Source organism: Notothenia coriiceps, unplaced genomic scaffold (genome assembly GCF_000735185.1).
Source record: "Notothenia coriiceps isolate Sejong01 unplaced genomic scaffold, NC01 NC01_scaffold00005723, whole genome shotgun sequence".
NCBI lineage: Eukaryota > Metazoa > Chordata > Actinopteri > Perciformes > Nototheniidae > Notothenia > Notothenia coriiceps.
The window spans coordinates 1,289-21,185 of NW_011338424.1; the positions used below are offsets into that span (position 1 = coordinate 1,289).

The 19,897-nt window shown below is 37.9% G+C and overlaps 1 protein-coding gene across 1 annotated transcript; it reads left to right on the plus strand.

Annotated features, from left to right (window-relative positions):
* The first annotated feature begins 12,809 nt into the window (after window positions 1-12,809).
* On the plus strand, window positions 12,810-16,971 carry LOC104943099 (AP-3 complex subunit sigma-2). Its single transcript, XM_010768418.1, has 4 exons — window positions 12,810-13,019; window positions 13,816-13,907; window positions 14,785-14,896; window positions 16,879-16,971. Exons 1-4 carry the CDS (start codon window positions 12,951-12,953, stop codon window positions 16,969-16,971), a joined length of 366 nt encoding a protein of 121 aa, XP_010766720.1. The 5' UTR covers window positions 12,810-12,950.
* Window positions 16,972-19,897: the final 2,926 nt, after the last annotated feature.

Consider the following 19,897-nt stretch of genomic DNA (forward strand, 5'->3'; position numbering starts at 1 on the left):
GATGAATCAGGAAACCCTGGTTTACGGTACAAATGGAAACATGGAAACGTTTCAGGCGGCAACACAGGGGGAAAAAGACATTTGGAGTTCATATAGGGGGGTTAGAGTTGGTACATTTTCAAGGTTATATCAACATTTTAATATTTTACTTTATTTATCGCCAGGATAATTGGGTTATGTGACGGTTTCAGCTCCATTTGAGAAGGAATACGAAATAAAAAATATATACAATCCAATAAAAATAAGTGTATCTCTATGTAAAAATATAGAAAATTGTAAATAGCTGTTTATTTAAATGTAGGATGTTGTAGTAAAAATGTCCAATAACATACAAACTAATTACTAACTGTACAATCAAATTAAAATTAAATAGAATGAACATTAGAAGTTAAGGTAAGTATAATAAAAAGATAACATTAAATAAAGGTTTTTATATACTTATAAGATGTGAATGTGCACAATGTACTACAATATAAAAATTGTGAATGACCATATATACAGTGTATTAGTATTTATAAGATCTTACTGCTGATTTGCAGTTTACATTTTGACAGAAGCTTGAATTTGATGAAGTGAGTCACTAAAAGTCCTACGTAGGCCATCTGTGAAACCAGTTGGTGTTTCTCAAAGACCAGTCGGAATGTAAGAAGTATCGTTTATTTGAATAGATCATATTTGGACTATGTATGCATGATGGCTGCCGACAATACCAACAGATTTCCAAGGTCAAAGTATCCCCGTGTTTGTTTAGTAAAGCAGAATAAATAGCCACCCAAACGTCTAATAAACGATGTTGCTTCAGAGGCTAAACTTAGTCCATCGCTGTGATTCGTTCCTAATCAGAAGTGCGTGGTGAGGTTAAGTTCATCATGTTTGATAAAGAAGATAAAAAAACATAACCAGAACTATACGGTCAACAAAAAGTACCCGAAATCTCCTTCTTTCTCTTCCTATAAAAACCCAGCAACACAACAGGTGGACTCAATCATTTACACCCAGGTGACAATTACCAGAAATTGTGGGGTAAAGAAATGATGATATAATAGAAACGATCAACAACAACAACAACAACTAAATAAGGCTCCTACATTGGGAGTATTATTAAAAAGGAAATTCTTTTCATCCCACAAAGTAATGACTATTGAAAATCAAGGTTGTGTTTACTTTGTATCGTCAAAAACCTAAATAAAATAAGTGTTTTTATTGCTCTCTTTATTTGACGATTGTATACTAGTAGTTTCTGCTTCACCTTTAGTACACAATACACGGTACTTATTAGGCTTGGGCGGTATGACGGTATTACGGTATACCAGGGTATTTCGAAATCCCGTCGGTATGATTTTCAATACCGTGACGTCACAGACTGTGCGCCAAATCACAGATGCGTTTCATTCTATTACACTGACACGGAGTTTTATTTTGGGGTACTTTCCTTGAGTTTTTCCATTTTAAAGCTCTTGTGCTTGTACTGCACTACATTTCAGAAGCAAATATTGTACTTTTTACTCCACTACATATATTTTAACACTCACAGGTACTTTGTACATATAAAAACACATGATGTTGTATCATGCAGTACTGTACTACTACTCTACACAGTATTTGAAGTACCTCAATTTGCTCCACCTTAACTACAAAATGAAATGCTCTTACATGGATAAAATAATAACCATAATAAGATCCTTTTACTTTTGATACTTCAAGTATATTTAGCTGATTATACTTCTGTACTTTAATTGTATTGTTAAATTAGCCATTGGGAAGAATTAGTACTTTTATTTTGTCCATCTATCTAGTATCTATCTATCTATCTATCTATCTATCTCATGTGTAATACTTGTCAACACTGCATAATAACTACCCAATTTAGGATGAATAAAGTATCTATCTATCCATCTTTTTCCCATATTTGAACAGCATTAGTTCTACTTCTATTTAAGTACCGCATCTGAGTACTTCTTCCACCTTTAAATGCAGAAACAGTTCAGAAAACATGTTGTCTCTTTTGACAGTGATGCACTGATGTATAAAAGCAACAACAGCTCACCTTATGTCCCATATTTAATAAGCATTAGAGCCTGAAAACAACAGTGTGTTATCCAATGTCTATATGTGTCTGTTGCTTAGTGAAATTGTCTATTTCAGAGTATAAAAATGTATATAGTATTTTGTTTATATTATGTATTATTTACTCTAGTGAAACATGTCTTTTATACTGGGAAAATGTATATATTTGCTGTTCATTTGAATTGTGTATTATGTTTGTATATAGATAGATAGATAGATAGATAGATAGATAGATAGATAGATAGATAGATAGATCCCAAATTGGGAAATTCCTTAGTCACAGCAGCAGTATGTTCATGCATACAACTATTTAAAAAGGTGGATTAAAGTATAAACCAAATACAATAAAAATAAACAGCAAATATGAACCCATTTACAGTGATTTGCAACTTGACAACCCTGCAATATATGTTCCCAATTTGTCATGAATCAAGTATCTATCCATGTTTCTTTTCCCCATGTTTGCACAGCATTAGAGCCTGAAATGAGCAGTGTTCTCCCCGGTGTGTGGTGAGGTGTTTTGGGGCATCAGTACTCACTCTCTGCGGTGGCGGGCCGGAGGATGAGCCCCAGCATCAGACCCCAAAACAAGGTCAAATCTCTCCATTCCGTACCAGACCCCATTCCTGGATGCGTTAATCCTCCCAAATCCTGTAAATAAATATGTGGAGGGATGGAAACGTGACGCAAAACCTGCTGAGGAATAATAAAACCCCTCTTTTTTTTAATCTCCAGTCTGCAGCTTTTAGCAGTTAGCCGGCTAATGGAGCTAATAGCTAATTCTGCACACAAGCTTGCAGGGTAGCTAAGGGAGTCCAATGCAACAACAACAAAATGCAATCACCGATGTATTCCTCTTGCCAGGAAATGTGAAATCATAGTCCAGTTTTATCCCTGTAAACGTTTGTATAATGAAACCAATGCGGTTACACTAGCGGCGGGGATTCCTCTGTAATCCGCATCTTCGCACTCCATTTCTGGGGAAAAACGCTCAACGTCCCGCTGCTGCTGGAGGGTCCTCAGTGGGGGGGGGGGGACCCTTAAAATCGGGATGGAAAGAGGGTATCTAGGCAGATTAGAGGCATCTTTAATCAATGCATGGTCTCTTTGTGTCAAATACACGACGTTTGTTTGGAAATATCCAGGATAAAATGTAGTTTCGCAGCCTCCTCCTCCTCCTCCTCTTCAGCCGCTCATCACGTTGTTGTGGTGGGAGTAATTCAGCCTCATATCAGCGGGAAATGAACGTTTTTCCACCGTTTTTCTCCAGGAAATGTCCAGAAATGATCGTATCTGATGTTTCCCGTCGATATTTAGTTCAATAGGTGGTGTTTTTAGACGGATAAAGGCTCAGGTACACGCAGTCTGCTGCTGTAAACACGGCGCCCTTTGCACAGATCCTCTCTGTTTCTTGAGACGTATCACTCCGCCAGAAACCAGTGATCCGCCTCCAGAAGAGAAAAAAGATGGGTGTCACTCCGACTGCAGTTTGAGCTGTTACCATAGTGACTGCTCAGACAATCGCACTCACAACAAGGTCAGGTTAATCTCTGTTTGTGTATTGTAAACTGTAAACTATACTAACTACATATTGCACATTTCCGCACACATGTCTGCGCAGCTCTCCATTTTAAAATACCAGACAGAGCAGTAGGGAATATATCGTCATCATTTCCTTATGTTGTTTATGATTGCACCACCATACACCACAGCAAATTCCTTGTATGTGCAAACTGGCAATAAACTCAATGCTGATCCTGATTCTGATCCTGATTCTGGAAGACAATGGGCCGCTGCCGGTACCACCACCTTTTCTAGGGTCAGCTATTCAAAAGTCAAACTATTGTAGTTCCTTAACCTGTGTATCACTTGAGTCTTTTTGTAGTCATTTTGAATCACATTGTACTTGTATTGCCTCTTTTTGTAGTCATCTTGAGTGTCTTTGTCGTTACTCTGTGTCTCTTTGTAGTCCTTTTGAGTGTCTTTGTAGTAACTTTGTGTTCTTTTTGTATTTTATCTTTCGTCTATTGTTATTTTTCCACATTTCTGTGGTCATTTTGAGTCTGTATGTTTTCCTTTTGGTCTGTTTGTGGGTGTTTTTTGTCTGTGGTTCCCCTTTTGTACTCGTTTTGTGCCTTTGAAGTCTTTTTGTAGTCATTTAAAAACTCATTGTACTTGAATTGCCCCTTTTGGAAGTCATTGTTTTGTCTCTTTTTAATCATTTTGTGTTTCCATGTATACCCTTTGCGTCACTTTGTAATCGTATTGTTATTTTTGCATTTCACTCTTTCCTTTATCAATGTTGTTCCTCATTTTCCTAGTGATTTTGAATCTCTTTGTAGTTGTTTTGCTCTTTTAGTATTCTTTTTTTTGGTCTGTGGTGGTTTTGCCCTATTTGTAGTACTTTTGTGTAATTTTGTGGTCATGTGGTGTCTCTTTGTATTTGACTTTGGCCTCTTATTAGTCATTTTGGTGTCTCTTTGTGTCTCTGTTTTAGGCAACAATGCATTTCTACTTCAAAGTTCCTTGTTCATTCTTGTGGTAGACAGTATTGCAAATAAATTAACTAAATGTAATCAGGAATAGCATAAATGTATAGCATAAGTTAGTAGTAGGCCTACTAATAAGTACCAGTATCCTATAAAACAGTCACAATTTCCAATGTGACCTTTGCATGAATTCTGAGCACCAAATCCCAGTATCAGTTTGTAGAAGTACCGACAGAGTGAGACATCCTGCTCTCCATTCCCCGCCGAAGAGGCTCTGTTTACGGCCCCGGTGAGCGGGAAACCCCGGGAAAAAGACCCGGGATCAGGGTTGTTTTGCTCCAGAAACACAGCTGCACAAAGCTCCTGTCTGTCTGCACCACCTGTAATTACACTCCTGAATCCACGCAGCTGGGCCTCTATTAGTGCCTGTCAATCATGTACAAACATCCCATGATATTCACGTGCACATTATTGCATCTGGGGATTAACCTGCAAGTGTGTGTTGTGTCTGTTATTGTTTTCTAGACATGCAAACATTTGTATACGCAATGTTCTGTACATTGTGATATAATGCTATTTGATGTGTTTTTTGCACTAAATGCATTGTTTTTAAGCGTCAGCATCTGCCTTGTAATGTTAAATCAGAGAAATCATCACGCAGTCTTTTGAAGCTGGTTCTGCAGCAACTCATGCAAAAACATTTTGTTCTGGTTTTCTCTGAAAACACACCGAAATGCTGCCATCTTCAGGGGAGCTGATCCAGCTGCAGTCTACGAAAATGTGTACGTTTTTTGGGGTAAAATCATTACAGAATTGTAATACAGCTTGATGAGAGTCAAGCCATTTTTTAAAGATTTCACCTGTAGTGTTGTCTGCCTATTCCCCAATATAATAGAGCTATAAGATGGCAGCATGTCGGTGTCTTTTCAGAGGAAACCAGAACAAAATGCTTTGCACTAAAAAACAATCTGGATGTTTGTCTTAAGAATGTTTTACACAACACTTAACTACGGTGGCTGACAGGGGCAAACACTTCAATTAAGAGAAACGTGCTGTAGTTTAAAAAATGATTTGAATATAGAAACATAAACATCTTCACCAACTTGACAACACATGCAGCATTTAGTGGATCTTAGAACAGCAAACTCCCTTGAAATGGTTAAAAGCAAATTAATAATTTTGAATAAGGCTTTTAATTGGGGTTAACTTTCAATTGTCACTAGTATCATTATCCATGCTTTACTGTATTTTATTTTCTGTTTTGCTTTTATTTTACATTTTTTGTTTTTTAAATTGTTTTATTTTAACATGTTATCACTGTAGATGTGTTATCTTGTTTTATATGAATTTTAATATTATTTTAATATTGTTGTTATGTTTTCTGTAAAGCACTTTGGGCTGCTTTTTAATAATTATGTATTATTATTTTTATTTAGAAAACATTCAAAAACTTGAGGGAAAATGTGCAGTGTTTACTAAAAGCATTTCTCCTTTTTTCTTTATGCATCAGTTGAGGATTGAACTTGCTTGCACCACCACCTTTGATAGGTTATTGTACATTTTCAGAGACAGACATGACAAGAAAATCCGAGATACAGTACGTAAGGACAAAGCTCACAGACAGAGAAAAACAAAACACAACTCTTTACATTTACAAATATACACAGAGATACTTCCACTGACTCTCCTCTCACAGGCACAGTATGCACCGTGCTCAGAGTCTGAGAGAGCAGACAGTAAACAGAGTCTGACAGTTTTGATTATCCCTGTAATTAGAGGCGCCTTCATCACTTCCCAGAGCACAGAGGCATCATCTGAACGCCACACATTACCTCAGCTCTGGCACACAGCGCTCACACACAATCCATCAATTAGCACTGAGAGAGAAAGAGGGGGAGAAAGCACATTCAGAGGAAGTAACTACGTACATTTACTCCACTACAGTTCAGAGGTAAATGGTGTACTTTTACCTCACTACATGTATTTAATACCTTTAGTTATACTTTACAGATGTAATGATGTGAAATATAATCAAGTGTTAAATCAGACTTTAGTTCCACCTGGAGTAAATCCACAAGCTACCCTGCAGTATACAAAGTCATTCAAACTAGCTGCACCTTTACCAGCTTTGAGAACACTTTCATGATCAATCATTACCTGAAGTGAGAGAAGTACTCAGGTCTTGTACTTGAGTAAAAGTAGAAGTACTCAGGTCTTGTACTTGAGTAAAAGTAGAAGTACTCAGATCTTGTACTTGAGTAAAAGTAGAAGTACTCAGATCTTGTTCTTGAGTAAAAGTAGAAGTACTCAGATCTTGTACTTCAGTAAAAGTAGAAGTACTCAGATCTTGTACTTCAGTAAAAGTAGAAGTACTCAGATCTTGTTCTTGAGTAAAAGTAGAAGTGCTCAGATCTTGTACTTGAGTAAAAGTAGAAGTGCTCAGATCTTGTTCTTGAGTAAAAGTAGAAGTACTCAGATCTTGTACTTGAGTAAAAGTAGAAGTACTCAGATCTTGTACTTGAGTAAAAGTAGAAGTGCTCAGATCTTGTTCTTGAGTAAAAGTAGAAGTACTCAGATCTTGTTCTTGAGTAAAAGTAGAAGTACTCAGATCTTGTACTTCAGTAAAAGTAGAAGTACTCAGATCGTGTACTTGAGTAAAAGTAGAAGTGCTCAGATCTTGTTCTTGAGTAAAAGTAGAAGTACTCAGGTCTTGTTCTTGAGTAAAAGTAGAAGTACTCAGATCTTGTATTTAGTAAAAGTAGAAGTACTCAGATCTTGTACTTGAGTAAAAGTAGAAGTGCTCAGATCTTGTTCTTGAGTAAAAGTAGAAGTACTCAGGTCTTGTTCTTGAGTAAAAGTAGAAGTACTCAGATCTTGTATTTAGTAAAAGTAGAAGTACTCAGATCTTGTATTTAGTAAAAGTAGAAGTACTCAGATCTTGTACTTGAGTAAAAGTAGAAGTGCTCAGATCTTGTTCTTGAGTAAAAGTAGAAGTACTCAGGTCTTGTTCTTGAGTAAAAGTAGAAGTACTCAGGTCTTGTTCTTGAGTAAAAGTAGAAGTACCAGAGTGTAGGAATACTCTGTTACAGTAAAAGTCCTGCATTCAAAATGTTCCTCAAGTAAAAGTAGAAAAGTATGATCATCAAAATATAGTGAAAGTAGCGACAGTAAAAGTAGTCATTGTGCAGATTGGTCCATTTCAGAATAATATATATGATATGTTTTATAATGATAAGTCAGATTTAACACTTGATTATATTTCACATCATTCATCCAGATCTGTAAAGTAACTAAAGGTATTAAATACATGTAGTGGACTAAAAGTACACCCTTTGCCTCTGAACTGTAGTGGAGTAGAAGAACAAAAGAGCATACAATGGAAATACAAGTAGCCTACCTCAGAAGTGTACTTAAATACATCTCCTCAGTATCAGTTCAGAATCAGAATCAGCTTTATTTACCAGGTAAGTTGACACGTGCGAGGAATTTGACTTGGTGTCGTGGTGCATACATAAAAGTAAAGCAGGAATTAAAAACACAGATAGAAAAGTGCAGTACTTGAGTAAATGTACTTAGGTACTTCCGGCCTCTGATAATTATGCTTTTGTTTATTTAACTTTTAGTGCTTTAAGTATATTTTGATGCCAATACTTTAACTTTTACTTGTGTAACATTTACATTTCAATCGCACATTGTTTACTTGTATCAGAGTATTACTCTGGTACTTCCTCTACTTAAGATCTGAGTACTTCTTTCACCTCTGAGCACATTCAAAATGCCACCCAGGACTCCTGATACAGTGAGTCACCCTCTAACAAGTGCTCACTGTATCAACATGACCTCGCTGTGCCTGAGAATGCTCAGCCTGTCCACTTGCATTTGTTAAATCTAAATTAAAGGCGGGCCCACCTACCTCGATACGTCCCGCTGGAATCCATTCTCGCGCTGCACTCATGTGGAAATAAGCCTGTTTACCACCAACGGGTCGCACATGCTAATGAGCGTCTGTTTGTTTTCCACCGTGCTCATGCAGGAGGAAGGGAATTTACAGGCGGATAATATAATAGATGATATGCAGGAAAACTGCCTGGGTGGCTTTTTAATATTGTGAGACACTAATGATGAAAAACCCTGGATTAATGGATATGAAATCGGGGGAAATGTGGTCTGACATTTCAAATTGTTGCTGCGTCTGATCACACAGAGATACTGAAGGACATGTGACCCTGTGGTGTCTCGATAACCCTCTGATGGACGGACAATGGAGACCCGATGACCTTTGGCATGACGCCAATCTGACTGGTAATGCATGATGTTGTGGAATTAGATCTACAGTGGTTCCCAATCGAGGTACTAAAGAAACTCAATTTCCATCATTCAGTACACTGATGATCCCTGACCCTGAAAGGTGTACAAATAGAGGACTGGTCTGCTGATGTTCAGGTGTATATCAGTATCTATTGTCTCTACTTTAAAGAGTCCTCTCCTGCTGCCAAGGCACACNGACTGGTAATGCATGATGTTGTGGAATTAGATCTACAGTGGTTCGCAATCGAGGTACTAAAGAAACTCAATTTCCATCATTCAGTACACTGATGATCCCTGACCCTGAAAGGTGTACAAATAGAGGACTGGTCTGCTGATGTTCAGGTGTATATCAGTATGTAGTGTCTCTACTTTAAAGAGTCCTCTCCTGCTGATGTTCAGGTGTATATCAGTATGTAGTGTCTCTACTTTAAAGAGTCCTCTCCTGCTGATGTCCAGGTGTATATCAGTATCTATTGTCTCTACTTTAAAGAGTCCTCTCCTGCTGATGTTCAGGTGTATATCAGTATGTAGTGTCTCTACTTTAAAGAGTCCTCTCCTGCTGATGTTCAGGTGTATATCAGTATGTAGTGTCTCTACTTTAAAGAGTCCTCTCCTGCTGATGTTCAGGTGTATATCAGTATGTAGTGTCTCTACTTTAAAGAGTCCTCTCCTGCTGATGTTCAGGTGTATATCAGTATGTAGTGTCTCTACTTTAAAGAGTCCTCTCCTGCTGATGTTCAGGTGTATATCAGTATGTCGTTTTTAGCTTTTACTTTGTTTATTAAAATATCAGGTATTTATCCCTTGCATGCAGGCATGGACTAAAATGTTTAACAATACGAAACATGTAACAGTAAATAAAACACTCTAAATACATTTGTATTTCCCCACTGTCTATCACAATGCTTCTGTCTTTCGCACAGTTATATTCTGTAGATTTTTTAGGGTATTTCCTATTGCATTATGTAAGATGGCCTTTGATCAGATTCTGTAAAGGTTGCAGATCTGAACAAAGGTGAAGAGTGTCGTCACGGCTTTGAGATTTCTAAGGCAGTTTGAAGACAAAGGTACAAAGGGTCCAGTAATGATGTGGTGCCTCAGCTGCCGGTGCATTAGTCACAAAGACTGCTAAATGATGTAATCCAGCGGTAAAGAGTCTCAGAACTTCTGCTGACACACGGGAAACACAGAAGAAGAGAAGCGTCAGTGTAAACCAGGGGACTCAAACTCAAGGCCCGGGGGCCAAATCCGGCCGGTGACTTCATTTGATGTGGCCCCGCAAGAGCTTGCAAAGAATATAATACGTTTATTATACGGTTACATGCCACTTTACAGAAGCAGGTTGCCCATAAACTACATGTCCCACAATGCATCTCGTTTTGTGACATGCGCACTGAGACTTATTTGCCCTGGACTTCTGCTTTCAGACGTAGTTAATTACTAAGTTATTATCCTATCCGATAATAATCCAATTCAGAGACAATAATGTATTATAATACATTATTTTATATATATATATATATTATATATTTATATAGTTACAACCGGCCCTTTGAGTGCAACCTTTATGCGAATGTGGCCCGCGATGAAATTGACTTTGACACCCCAAACCCTCACCGGTGGAGTCACGAAATCACGGGATGTTGACTTGAAAAGGCTGAAAGATATGAGCATCACTCAAATACAATACTCTAAAAAGTAGAGCAATTCCTCAATGTGACATTTAATTAAAACAGCAGCAACAAAAAGATAAAAAGAAACAGCCTCCCACATCTTACACACATTACTCCTAGTTGGTACCAGAATATTACTTTTAACGGTCAGGAGATTCATCCAATTGTAAATGCTTCACATGCAAAAAGCATTGTATTCATTATGAGAAGTTTTAAGAGGAAAAATTACATTTGTGGAGCTCAAATATCTGTGACTGCGTCCATGTTTTTAGTCTAAATTGCAATATTTCCAGTTTGATTGTACAGTTATAAAGAAGTATTATGATTGGACCACATTGGTTTGTCTGTAATTCATGTTACTCATTAACTTTATGCAGAATTGTCACAGTATGTGTATTCACTGACTGTCTACATATGAAAGCACAATCTGATAAAATAAGGCAAGGCAATTGTATTTATAGCACCTTTCAGTACGCGACAATTCAAAGTGCTTTACCAAATAAAAACCAAACACATTTAATAATAAATACAGCATAAACACATTATTAAAAGGCATTTAAAAACAGGCATAAAAAAGCAAAGATAATGAAATAAATAAATAAACACAGCAGGTACAGAACACATGAATAAAAGGCATACTGCAGTGTGAGTATGAACAGCTCAATTAAAAGCAGCGGCAAATAGATATGTTTTTAGAAAATAGGTGTTTCAGCGGACGTGAACGTTTCGGGAAGTTTGTTCCAGATTTTCGGGCATAATAGCTAAACGCTGCTTCTCCATGTTTAGTTCTTATTCTCGGAACAGAGAGCAGATCCGAGAGGACCTGAGACTCCTGGATGGTTCATAGTTATGCAGGAGATCTTTACCTCGGTCCTTTAGTGATTTAAAAACTAGCAATCGTATTTTAAAATCAATTATTTGGCCAACTGGAAGCCAGTGTACAGACTGGACTGATGTGATCCACTCTTTTAGTGTTAGTGAGGACTCGAGCAGCAGCGTTCTGAATCAGCTGCAGCTTTCTGATGGATTTTTTAGTGAGACCTGTGAATACACTATTGCAGTAGTCGAGTCTACTGAAAATAAAAGCATGGACAAGTTTTTCTAAATCCTGTTGCGACATTAGTTTTTTAATACTAAGATATACTTGATCCCAAATGTTGAAATGTTTTTGTCGCAGAACTAAAGGAAAAGCAGAAACTTATTTCAGCTGCGACTGCTTGCTAAGGTTTACCTCCCAATAAATGCCTTTTAGACGGTTATACATGCCTTGTTACGTCACGTTTGGATTACTGTAACTCCTAATTCGTTGGTCTTGACCAGTCATCACCCTTTACAGTTAGTACAAAATTCAGCTGCACTTTGGTCAACTGAGGTTGTTTTTTTTATGTGCTATATAAACAAACTTGACTTGATTTGACAGAATAATATTAAAACAAGGAATTGCACATACTTTGAAAAATGAAAAGAGTAGAAAAATAAACAAACATAACATTTAAATCAGAAACAGATGTCAAAGCTGAGAGCAGAGTAGATTTGACCCAAGTGCAGAAGACGGTTCTTTAAATACAAATCCTTTATTGTTGATTGATCCAGAATTCACAGAGCGAGGTAAACTAACCAAAACCCAAACTCTCTCTCTCTAAATCATCTTCACACATCAAGGAGCACCAGGTGAACACAATCAGGTAATTAACCAGGAGGGAACACAGAGACAGGTCTTAACATGACAAAATCAAACAGGAAAAACTCATACAGATCATAACCACAGGTTTATTGCCAAGCAGGTTAACACATACGAAGAATGTGTCTTGGTATTTCATCTCATAATAGAAAATAGAACAGAACTAAAAGTAAATACAATTGGTTGACCGTAAAATGAACACTATGAAGGGCCTAATTACAGCTAACACAATTTAAAAGTAGTATATCATTTACATTAAGTGGGCAAGGAATGGCGTATTAAATGAAATGTAAAATGTACAGTGTGAAGAAAGTTATAAGACCAGACCAGTTAACAGAAGACGAAACTGTGGAGGGAGCTGTGAGTTATTTTCAAGCCAGAAATGAGACACGATCCAACTCTGATGATGTTTACATCTGCAACACATGACCTGGATACTTAAAAATCTGGTCATAACCAGGGTATTAGCAGTAAGTTATTAATAGAACATATTTATTAGTAGTGCGCATGTAAACTATCACTTAAACGCACTCAATGACCTGCCCGGAACCAGAGTGTTTGTTGGAGGTCGGATGCTGAATGTAGAGACGCAACCGGATGTAGTGATAAGCCTTCTGACGGCTGAGAGGACGGTTAGCACTTAGCATTCGAGCTAACGTGATTTAAACCTTCAGATCCCTTTATATTTTAAGGTTATTTCATATTTTAATCAGACAACACCAAAGAATAGACATGATTAAATCAATTTTGATATTTAACAACCACGGGAAGCCGCGGCTGATCAGGTTTTATCAGTATTTTGTAAGTATTTCCTGTTCAAAACATTAGCATTTCTCTGTTGTTGTTTTTACTGTCATTTGGTTTAATGACTTTGGTTTTTGCTTTCAATACTTTGTGCATTAATGCTAAAGTGTATTTGTGATTTCATGTCTTTTAGTATTTGTTATTAACCGACTTATAACCTACAAATAAATGTTGTTAGCTGTAACGTGGCCCTTCATATTGTTTATTTGTCAGAAAGTCAACAGATTTACATTTTTCACGGTCAATTTGTGTTTATTTACTCACAGTCTTTACAGTAATTTGGCTTATTATTGCTCTCCTCAGATTGTGCTTTAATGCCGAAATGTCTTTGTGTTTTAATATAGATATAATTGAATGTTGTAGGGAAGTAAACAGCTAGATTTTACTAATAAAAACACATGTTACAAAAGAGGAAATATAACTAATTTCCCCTTTTTACCAGTGGTGTTTAGCATCTAATACATCTACTCAAGTACTGTAATTAAGTACAATTTGTTCCTACTTGTACTTCACTTGAGTATTTCCATGTCATGCTATTTTGTACTTCTACTTAAAGATCTGAATACTTCCTCTTATCATCCTTTGCATTTATCTAATCATAGCTCATATTTTTTTCTGTTATCTGTGAAGGAGTGTTTTTTAAATGCATGATGTCCTTTTCTTAACTTTCCCTACTATATCAGCAAAGTGTTAAAAGTAAGAATCCCTCACAACCTTATTGTGTGTCCGTAGAGGAAGTGTATTTACCAAACACAGACTACATTACTTTAGCTGACGAGTTGTTTTCTTGCAGGCGGAGGACATGCAGCAGCAGATCATCAGAGAGACTTTCCATCTGGTTTCTAAAAGAGACGACAACGTCTGCAACTTCTTGGAGGGAGGAAGGCGAGTATTGCTGTTTGCTGTGGGAAAATCTGACGTGTATAAATATATAACTAGCCATGTATTTATACTATAAGTACATCTTTAAAGATTATGTCATGTGTTTGTTGTTGTTGATGCGCCTCTATCAGAAAAGCTGCTGCAACTGAACTTGTTGCTTTTTCCAAGGGTTTGTTTTAAGCAGGATTAAAGACAACATATTCACTGGATCTGAATAAAACTTGGTGGAAAAGTAAAGTTTGAAACCGATCAGAATGGGAGGGCAGACACACACACATTCATTTTTGACTTTGTAAGCATTATAAAATAAGGAATTCGGCCATGGCGGAGCAATGTGCTCTACCTGTGCATTTCTAGTTTTTTGAATGCATAGACTGACTGTATGGATACAGCTGAACATGTGATAATGTTTATATTTTTAGCGAGTTTAAAGTCCATGCAGACAGAGACTGAAAGGCAGACCTGTAACTAGTGTCATGTCAACTGACTGTGGATGCAATAGTTCACTTTAACCACTAGAGGGAGGCAAACCCACAGAAGTAGAGCCGCTCTGACTCACTTCTTCCATTATATAATCAAATCATTAACAATTTTAAAGCATACAATCATTTGTTTTTCACCAAGTTGTATTCCTACTTTCAGGATTCCACATGCATAGAGCTACACCCAAACTACTTTTGAGTGTAAAGTCCCATTTCTCTCCTCTTACAGTCTCTTGACTTCTTCCCCCAATGTGAATTAAATAGCAACTATTTTAAATATTCTTTTTACATTTAGGTTGAGTTTAATTCCTGCCGTATCAAATCCACGAGTGACGCAGCACAAATCCACACCTATATAGTTTATTTAAGTCTAAAGTCTCATTTCTGTCCTCTTACAGTCTCATTGGTGGCTCCGACTACAAGCTGATCTACCGGCACTACGCCACGCTCTACTTTGTGTTCTGCGTGGACTCGTCTGAGAGTGAGCTCGGCATCCTGGATCTGATCCAGGTCAGCGTTATATAATGCTTTATAGAAACATCTAATGTGTGTTTTTTAAGAAAAGTCATTCAACACCTTCTGACAGACACACACACACACACAGACAGACAGACAGACAGACAGACAGACAGACAGACAGACGTAAACCTCTCTAAATATAAAATCAAACAAACTTAAAGGTGAAATAAACTACCAGTGTAAGGTTTTTCTGTCGATTGTATAAAATGTAGATAATGCTGGTTATCCAGGAAGTGAAACTTACTCTCTTCTTGGATAAGGCGATGAAAGAAGAATAATAAAGAAGATAATAACCTTGTTGTACCTCTGATAACACATGTTTTGAGTGAGTCAAGCTGCTCACTGCTCCTCCTAATCCTCGTCATCAGATATTTATCAGATATCTATCAGCTCCCTTCTGCGTCATCGATAAAGGAGAATTACTGCAGGATCCATAAAAGACGAATGACTAAGTGGTTAAAGATTGAAATTCTAAAATTAGAAAGCTGATACTCGATGTCTATCTGAATATACTGCTCATTTTCACATTGACTCAACTAACACATGATACAAAAGCAGAAATGCCTTCAATGAATAACCCGTAACGATGTCATATTTACGGGTTATTCAGAATCTTTGATGACCTGCACCGTTTGATTTGATCCTCCTTCATGGCGTCAGCTTTAAAATTGTCAGTGATGATGGTTATCTTTTCAAAACCAGCCACCATTTTATTTAAGTCTTTGCACCATCCACTGACTTCCTGTTTGTGACCATTTTTACTTATTTATTAGAGTTTTAAGAAAGGTCTTTATTAACAAATACCAGGAGGGGATCCAGCATTTGTCATGCCCTTAAATATAGTCACAACAAGTCAAGAAAAAGTCAAGAAAAAGTCAGTCAGCCAAAGTCAGTCAGTTAAAGTCAAAGTCAGTTAAAGTCAAGTCAAAGTCAATTAAAGTCAGTCAAGGTCAATTAAAGTCAGTCAAAGTCAAAGTCAGTCCAAGTCAAAGTCAAAGTCAGTCAAAATCAAGTCAAAGTCAGTCAAGGTTAGTCATAGTCAGTTAAAGTCAGTTAAAGTCAGTCTCAGTCAGTCCAAGTCAAAGTCAAAGTCAGTCAGTCAGTCAGTCAGTCAGTCAGTCAGTCAGTCAGTCAGTCAAAGTCAGTCAGTCAAAGTCAGTCCAAATCAAGTCAAAGTCAATTAAAGTCAGTCAAGGTTAATTAAAGTCAGTCAAGGTCAATTAAAGTCAGTCAAGGTTAGTGAAAATCAAGTCTCAGTCAGTCAGTCAGTCAGTCAGTCAGTCAAAGTCAGTGTAATTCAAGTCAAAGTCAGTCAAAGTCAAGTGAGTATAATGTTAAAAAGTAATCTACTTTTTTTGTGCCAGCGTGCCTTTATTCCAGAGAGGGTGTTACATTGAGAGATAGAGGGGAAGACATTGCCTGAAAACATTGGCCGGCTCGGGTTTCGAACCCACCTGCTAGCTACTGTGGTGACAACTCCTGTCATTGATTGCATCGCTGCGTGAATGATTAGATCATTTCACCTAAATTAAATCAAATGAAATGATGTTGATGGTTAAATCAGCTTCACATGTCGGCCTACTGAGTTCTGAACTTGCCATTTAGATCTCTAAAGGCCTTGGGGCTATGTTGTTAGATTGAATTAAACACAATATATGCACTCCACTGCTGTTGTAGTATTTACTGTATCTGAAGCTCTTAATATGATTGCTCATATTTCAAGCCATCTTTTTCCCGGCCCCTTGCTTTGGATCATTTTCATCAACCGGCCCCCATTCCAAACTAATTGAATAGCCCTGATGTACATGGAGAGGTGGGAGAGAGGTGGGAGCGGGGGGAGAGTTCAGCCTCCTGACAGCCTGGTGGATGAAGCTGATGAAGCTTTAAGTACTTATATATAAAATATTTCGCTTTCAAGGTGTTTAATTTTAAGAAATTAGATGTTTAACCGTCCCAAATGTTCTTCCCTGTAGGTGTTTGTGGAAACTCTGGATAAATGCTTTGAAAACGTCTGTGAACTGGACCTGATTTTCCACATGGACAAGGTGAGCGGGCAGCCAGTTTAATTCTTTGAGCATCTTTACGTTTTTCTTTCTGCACTTTGGTTCTGTAAGTTCCACGGAGTAACTTTGACTTAGACATAAACTCCTTTGGAGGGAACACAGGGATTTTAGCCTCTGCAGACCATTTACACTAAAACCCATATAACACGCTACAGCAAAGAGAAAACTCAAAAAAAGCTTAACACAGTCTCTTTAATAATATTGCACAAACACATTTCAATATTTTAGGGGTCATTTTCTCATTTCACATTATATAAAACATCAGGAAATAAATGATCAAAACATAATCTCACTGGATAAAACATTTGCTGACAAACTGCATTATTTGTAGTAATAAATTGCACTATAATAATAATATTGTATCATGAAAACATCTTATCTTTAAGCCTTAGGGTAATCCGACATTTTAGTCTCAGTAAAACGTTGTCTCACGTGGGCCTTTTACCTGCAGGACAGCAGCTCTTTCAAAACTCTTCCTTTAACGGTAGGCAATAAAACTAAGCAATAAAAGTATTATAATAAAATGGTTGGTGGTTACTATCTTCAGATGAGTTTTATTACATCACATTCCACATCATTTATCTGATGCTTTTGTCCAAAGCAACTTACAATAAGTGCAAAAGGTAAGGTACGTGTATTTAAATAGCACATTTTCAGACACAGAGGCAATTCCAAGTGCTTTACATCAACACAATAAGAAGACAACAGAAAGGAACACAATAAATGGAATAATAGGTTCATAAAAAACACGCATAAAAGAGATACAGAATAGTTTAAAAACAACATTGTAAATCAGTAGGTGCTAAAAAAAGTAATGTTTTTAGACTCGACTTAAAAGAGCTCAGCGTTGGTGAAGACTTCAGGTTTTCTGGGAAGTTTTTTCCATTTGTGGGGTGCATAAAAACTAAATGCAGCTTCGGCGTGTTTGGTTCTGAGCGAAAAACATAAAGATCAAACTCCGAACAACGAGGAAAGTGCAGATATATTCACTTCAAGCAAGATCATTCCCTGACAACCTCCCATCAGCAACAACAATGGAGCTAAAGGCGAGCGAGGCACTGCCCCCTGGAGCAGACACCAACTACGCAGTGTGGAAATGCCTAAACAGAATAAGATCTGGTGTTGGACGTGCAAAAGCCACTCTCGCCAAATGGGGATACCTAAATGACGGGGACGTTGTGTGTGACTGCGGCATTGAACCACAAACCATGCAACACCTCCTGATATGCCCCCTGCTGGAGCAACCCTGCACAACATCGGACTTGGCAGAGTTTAATGAGAAGGGACAGCAATGTGTTCAGCTGTGGCTGAACCACATCTAACCAAGCCCTGTAACTGACTGCCTTGTGGACACGATAAGGAGAATTCCATAGTTAGTGCTGGTGAAGAAGTTATGCGACCACGTGGGTTTCAGACCGGGGAAAAGACAGAATTAGCTGTGTGTCTTCTGCTTAGCTGTGATAGGAGAAGCCATGCGAGCGAATGAGAGTTTGTGTACAGAGGGAAGAGAAGGGGACCCAGGACAGAGCCCTGTGGGACCCCAGTGAAGAGATGACGAGAATCTGACACTCTCTAGTCTAAATGACCCTGTAGCTGCGATCAGGCACCTAAAGTAAATTGCTTTGTCACAATGTTACTGCATCTGTGGGAAAGTGAAAGCCTTTGCATTCCCAGTCTGTTATTCCCATTAAAACTGTTGCAACTCACCTCATGTTTACTCCATTATGAGCTGAGTGTGCCAACTCTGAAACAGCACTTTGTCATAGTTTGTTTTTTTATGTTCAATAAAAGGCTCAGAGGAGTTAGGATTGAGCTGTAGAGTGACATGACACCGAGGTAATGTGCAGAGTAGTCCCGTGTGTGTGTGTGTGTGTGTGTGTGTGTGTGTGTGTGTGTGTGTGTGTGTGTGTGTGTGTGTGTGTTCGTTAATAATGCTATTTATCAAAGTAGCCCCCGGACATAAATCAGGGAGAAGTGATCCTGCAGCTCTGAGATTTCTCGCCTGAGGGCTGCATGTAGTTGGAATAAATGAGTGAAAAACACATCAACGGTTCAAGGTTTCTTCTTGAGTAAAAAGGTCCAGATGATGGATTATAAAGAGTAAAGGCTGCTTCTTTTTAAAAAGGAAGCTCTGGGTTGTGCGTACTACAACAAGTGCAAAGTGCTGAGACTAATCACACACATGTACGGCCATCTTGATTGAATCTTCCCAGCAGGAAATTGATGTCATGTGGCGCGGTGGGGTTTGGCCTGAGGAATGTTCCCCAGAGGAGGGAAAAGCTCTCCTCGCCGTACAACTCATCGTTAAATCTATAAAATATATACACCAGTGCAGGGTTGAACTGGTTTAATAATACCTGTCTGTGGTGGATATATGCAGATTCATAAATAACTACCATACGTTAGTGATTTTAAAAGCTTTTCCATGCAGAGTTTTTTCCAGTTTATCCTGCTAAGCTTCAGAGTCGTTTTGCCATCATCGTACCCAAAGGAATTCCCCAAATCTCAATTTGAAATTCAAACTGTTTATGTTCCAGAGAGAGGACTGAACTCTCCATGTGTTACCTCGCTCATGTTTTCTGTATCATTTTGTGTAAAGAAACACAAACGAGCAGAGTTGCAGGATTGGAAATAATCCAACTTTAAAAGCTTTACAGACGCCCTTTTCCCTCTCCAGTGTTTCCCTCCACTGAATACTGATATACACCTGAACATCAGCAGGAGAGGACTCTTTAAAGTAGAGACACTACATACTGATATACACCTGAACATCAGCAGGAGAGGACTCTTTAAAGTAGAGACACTACATACTGATATACACCTGAACATCAGCAGGAGAGGACTCTTTAAAGTAGAGACACTACATACTGATATACACCTGAACATCAGCAGGAGAGGACTCTTTAAAGTAGAGACACTACATACTGAC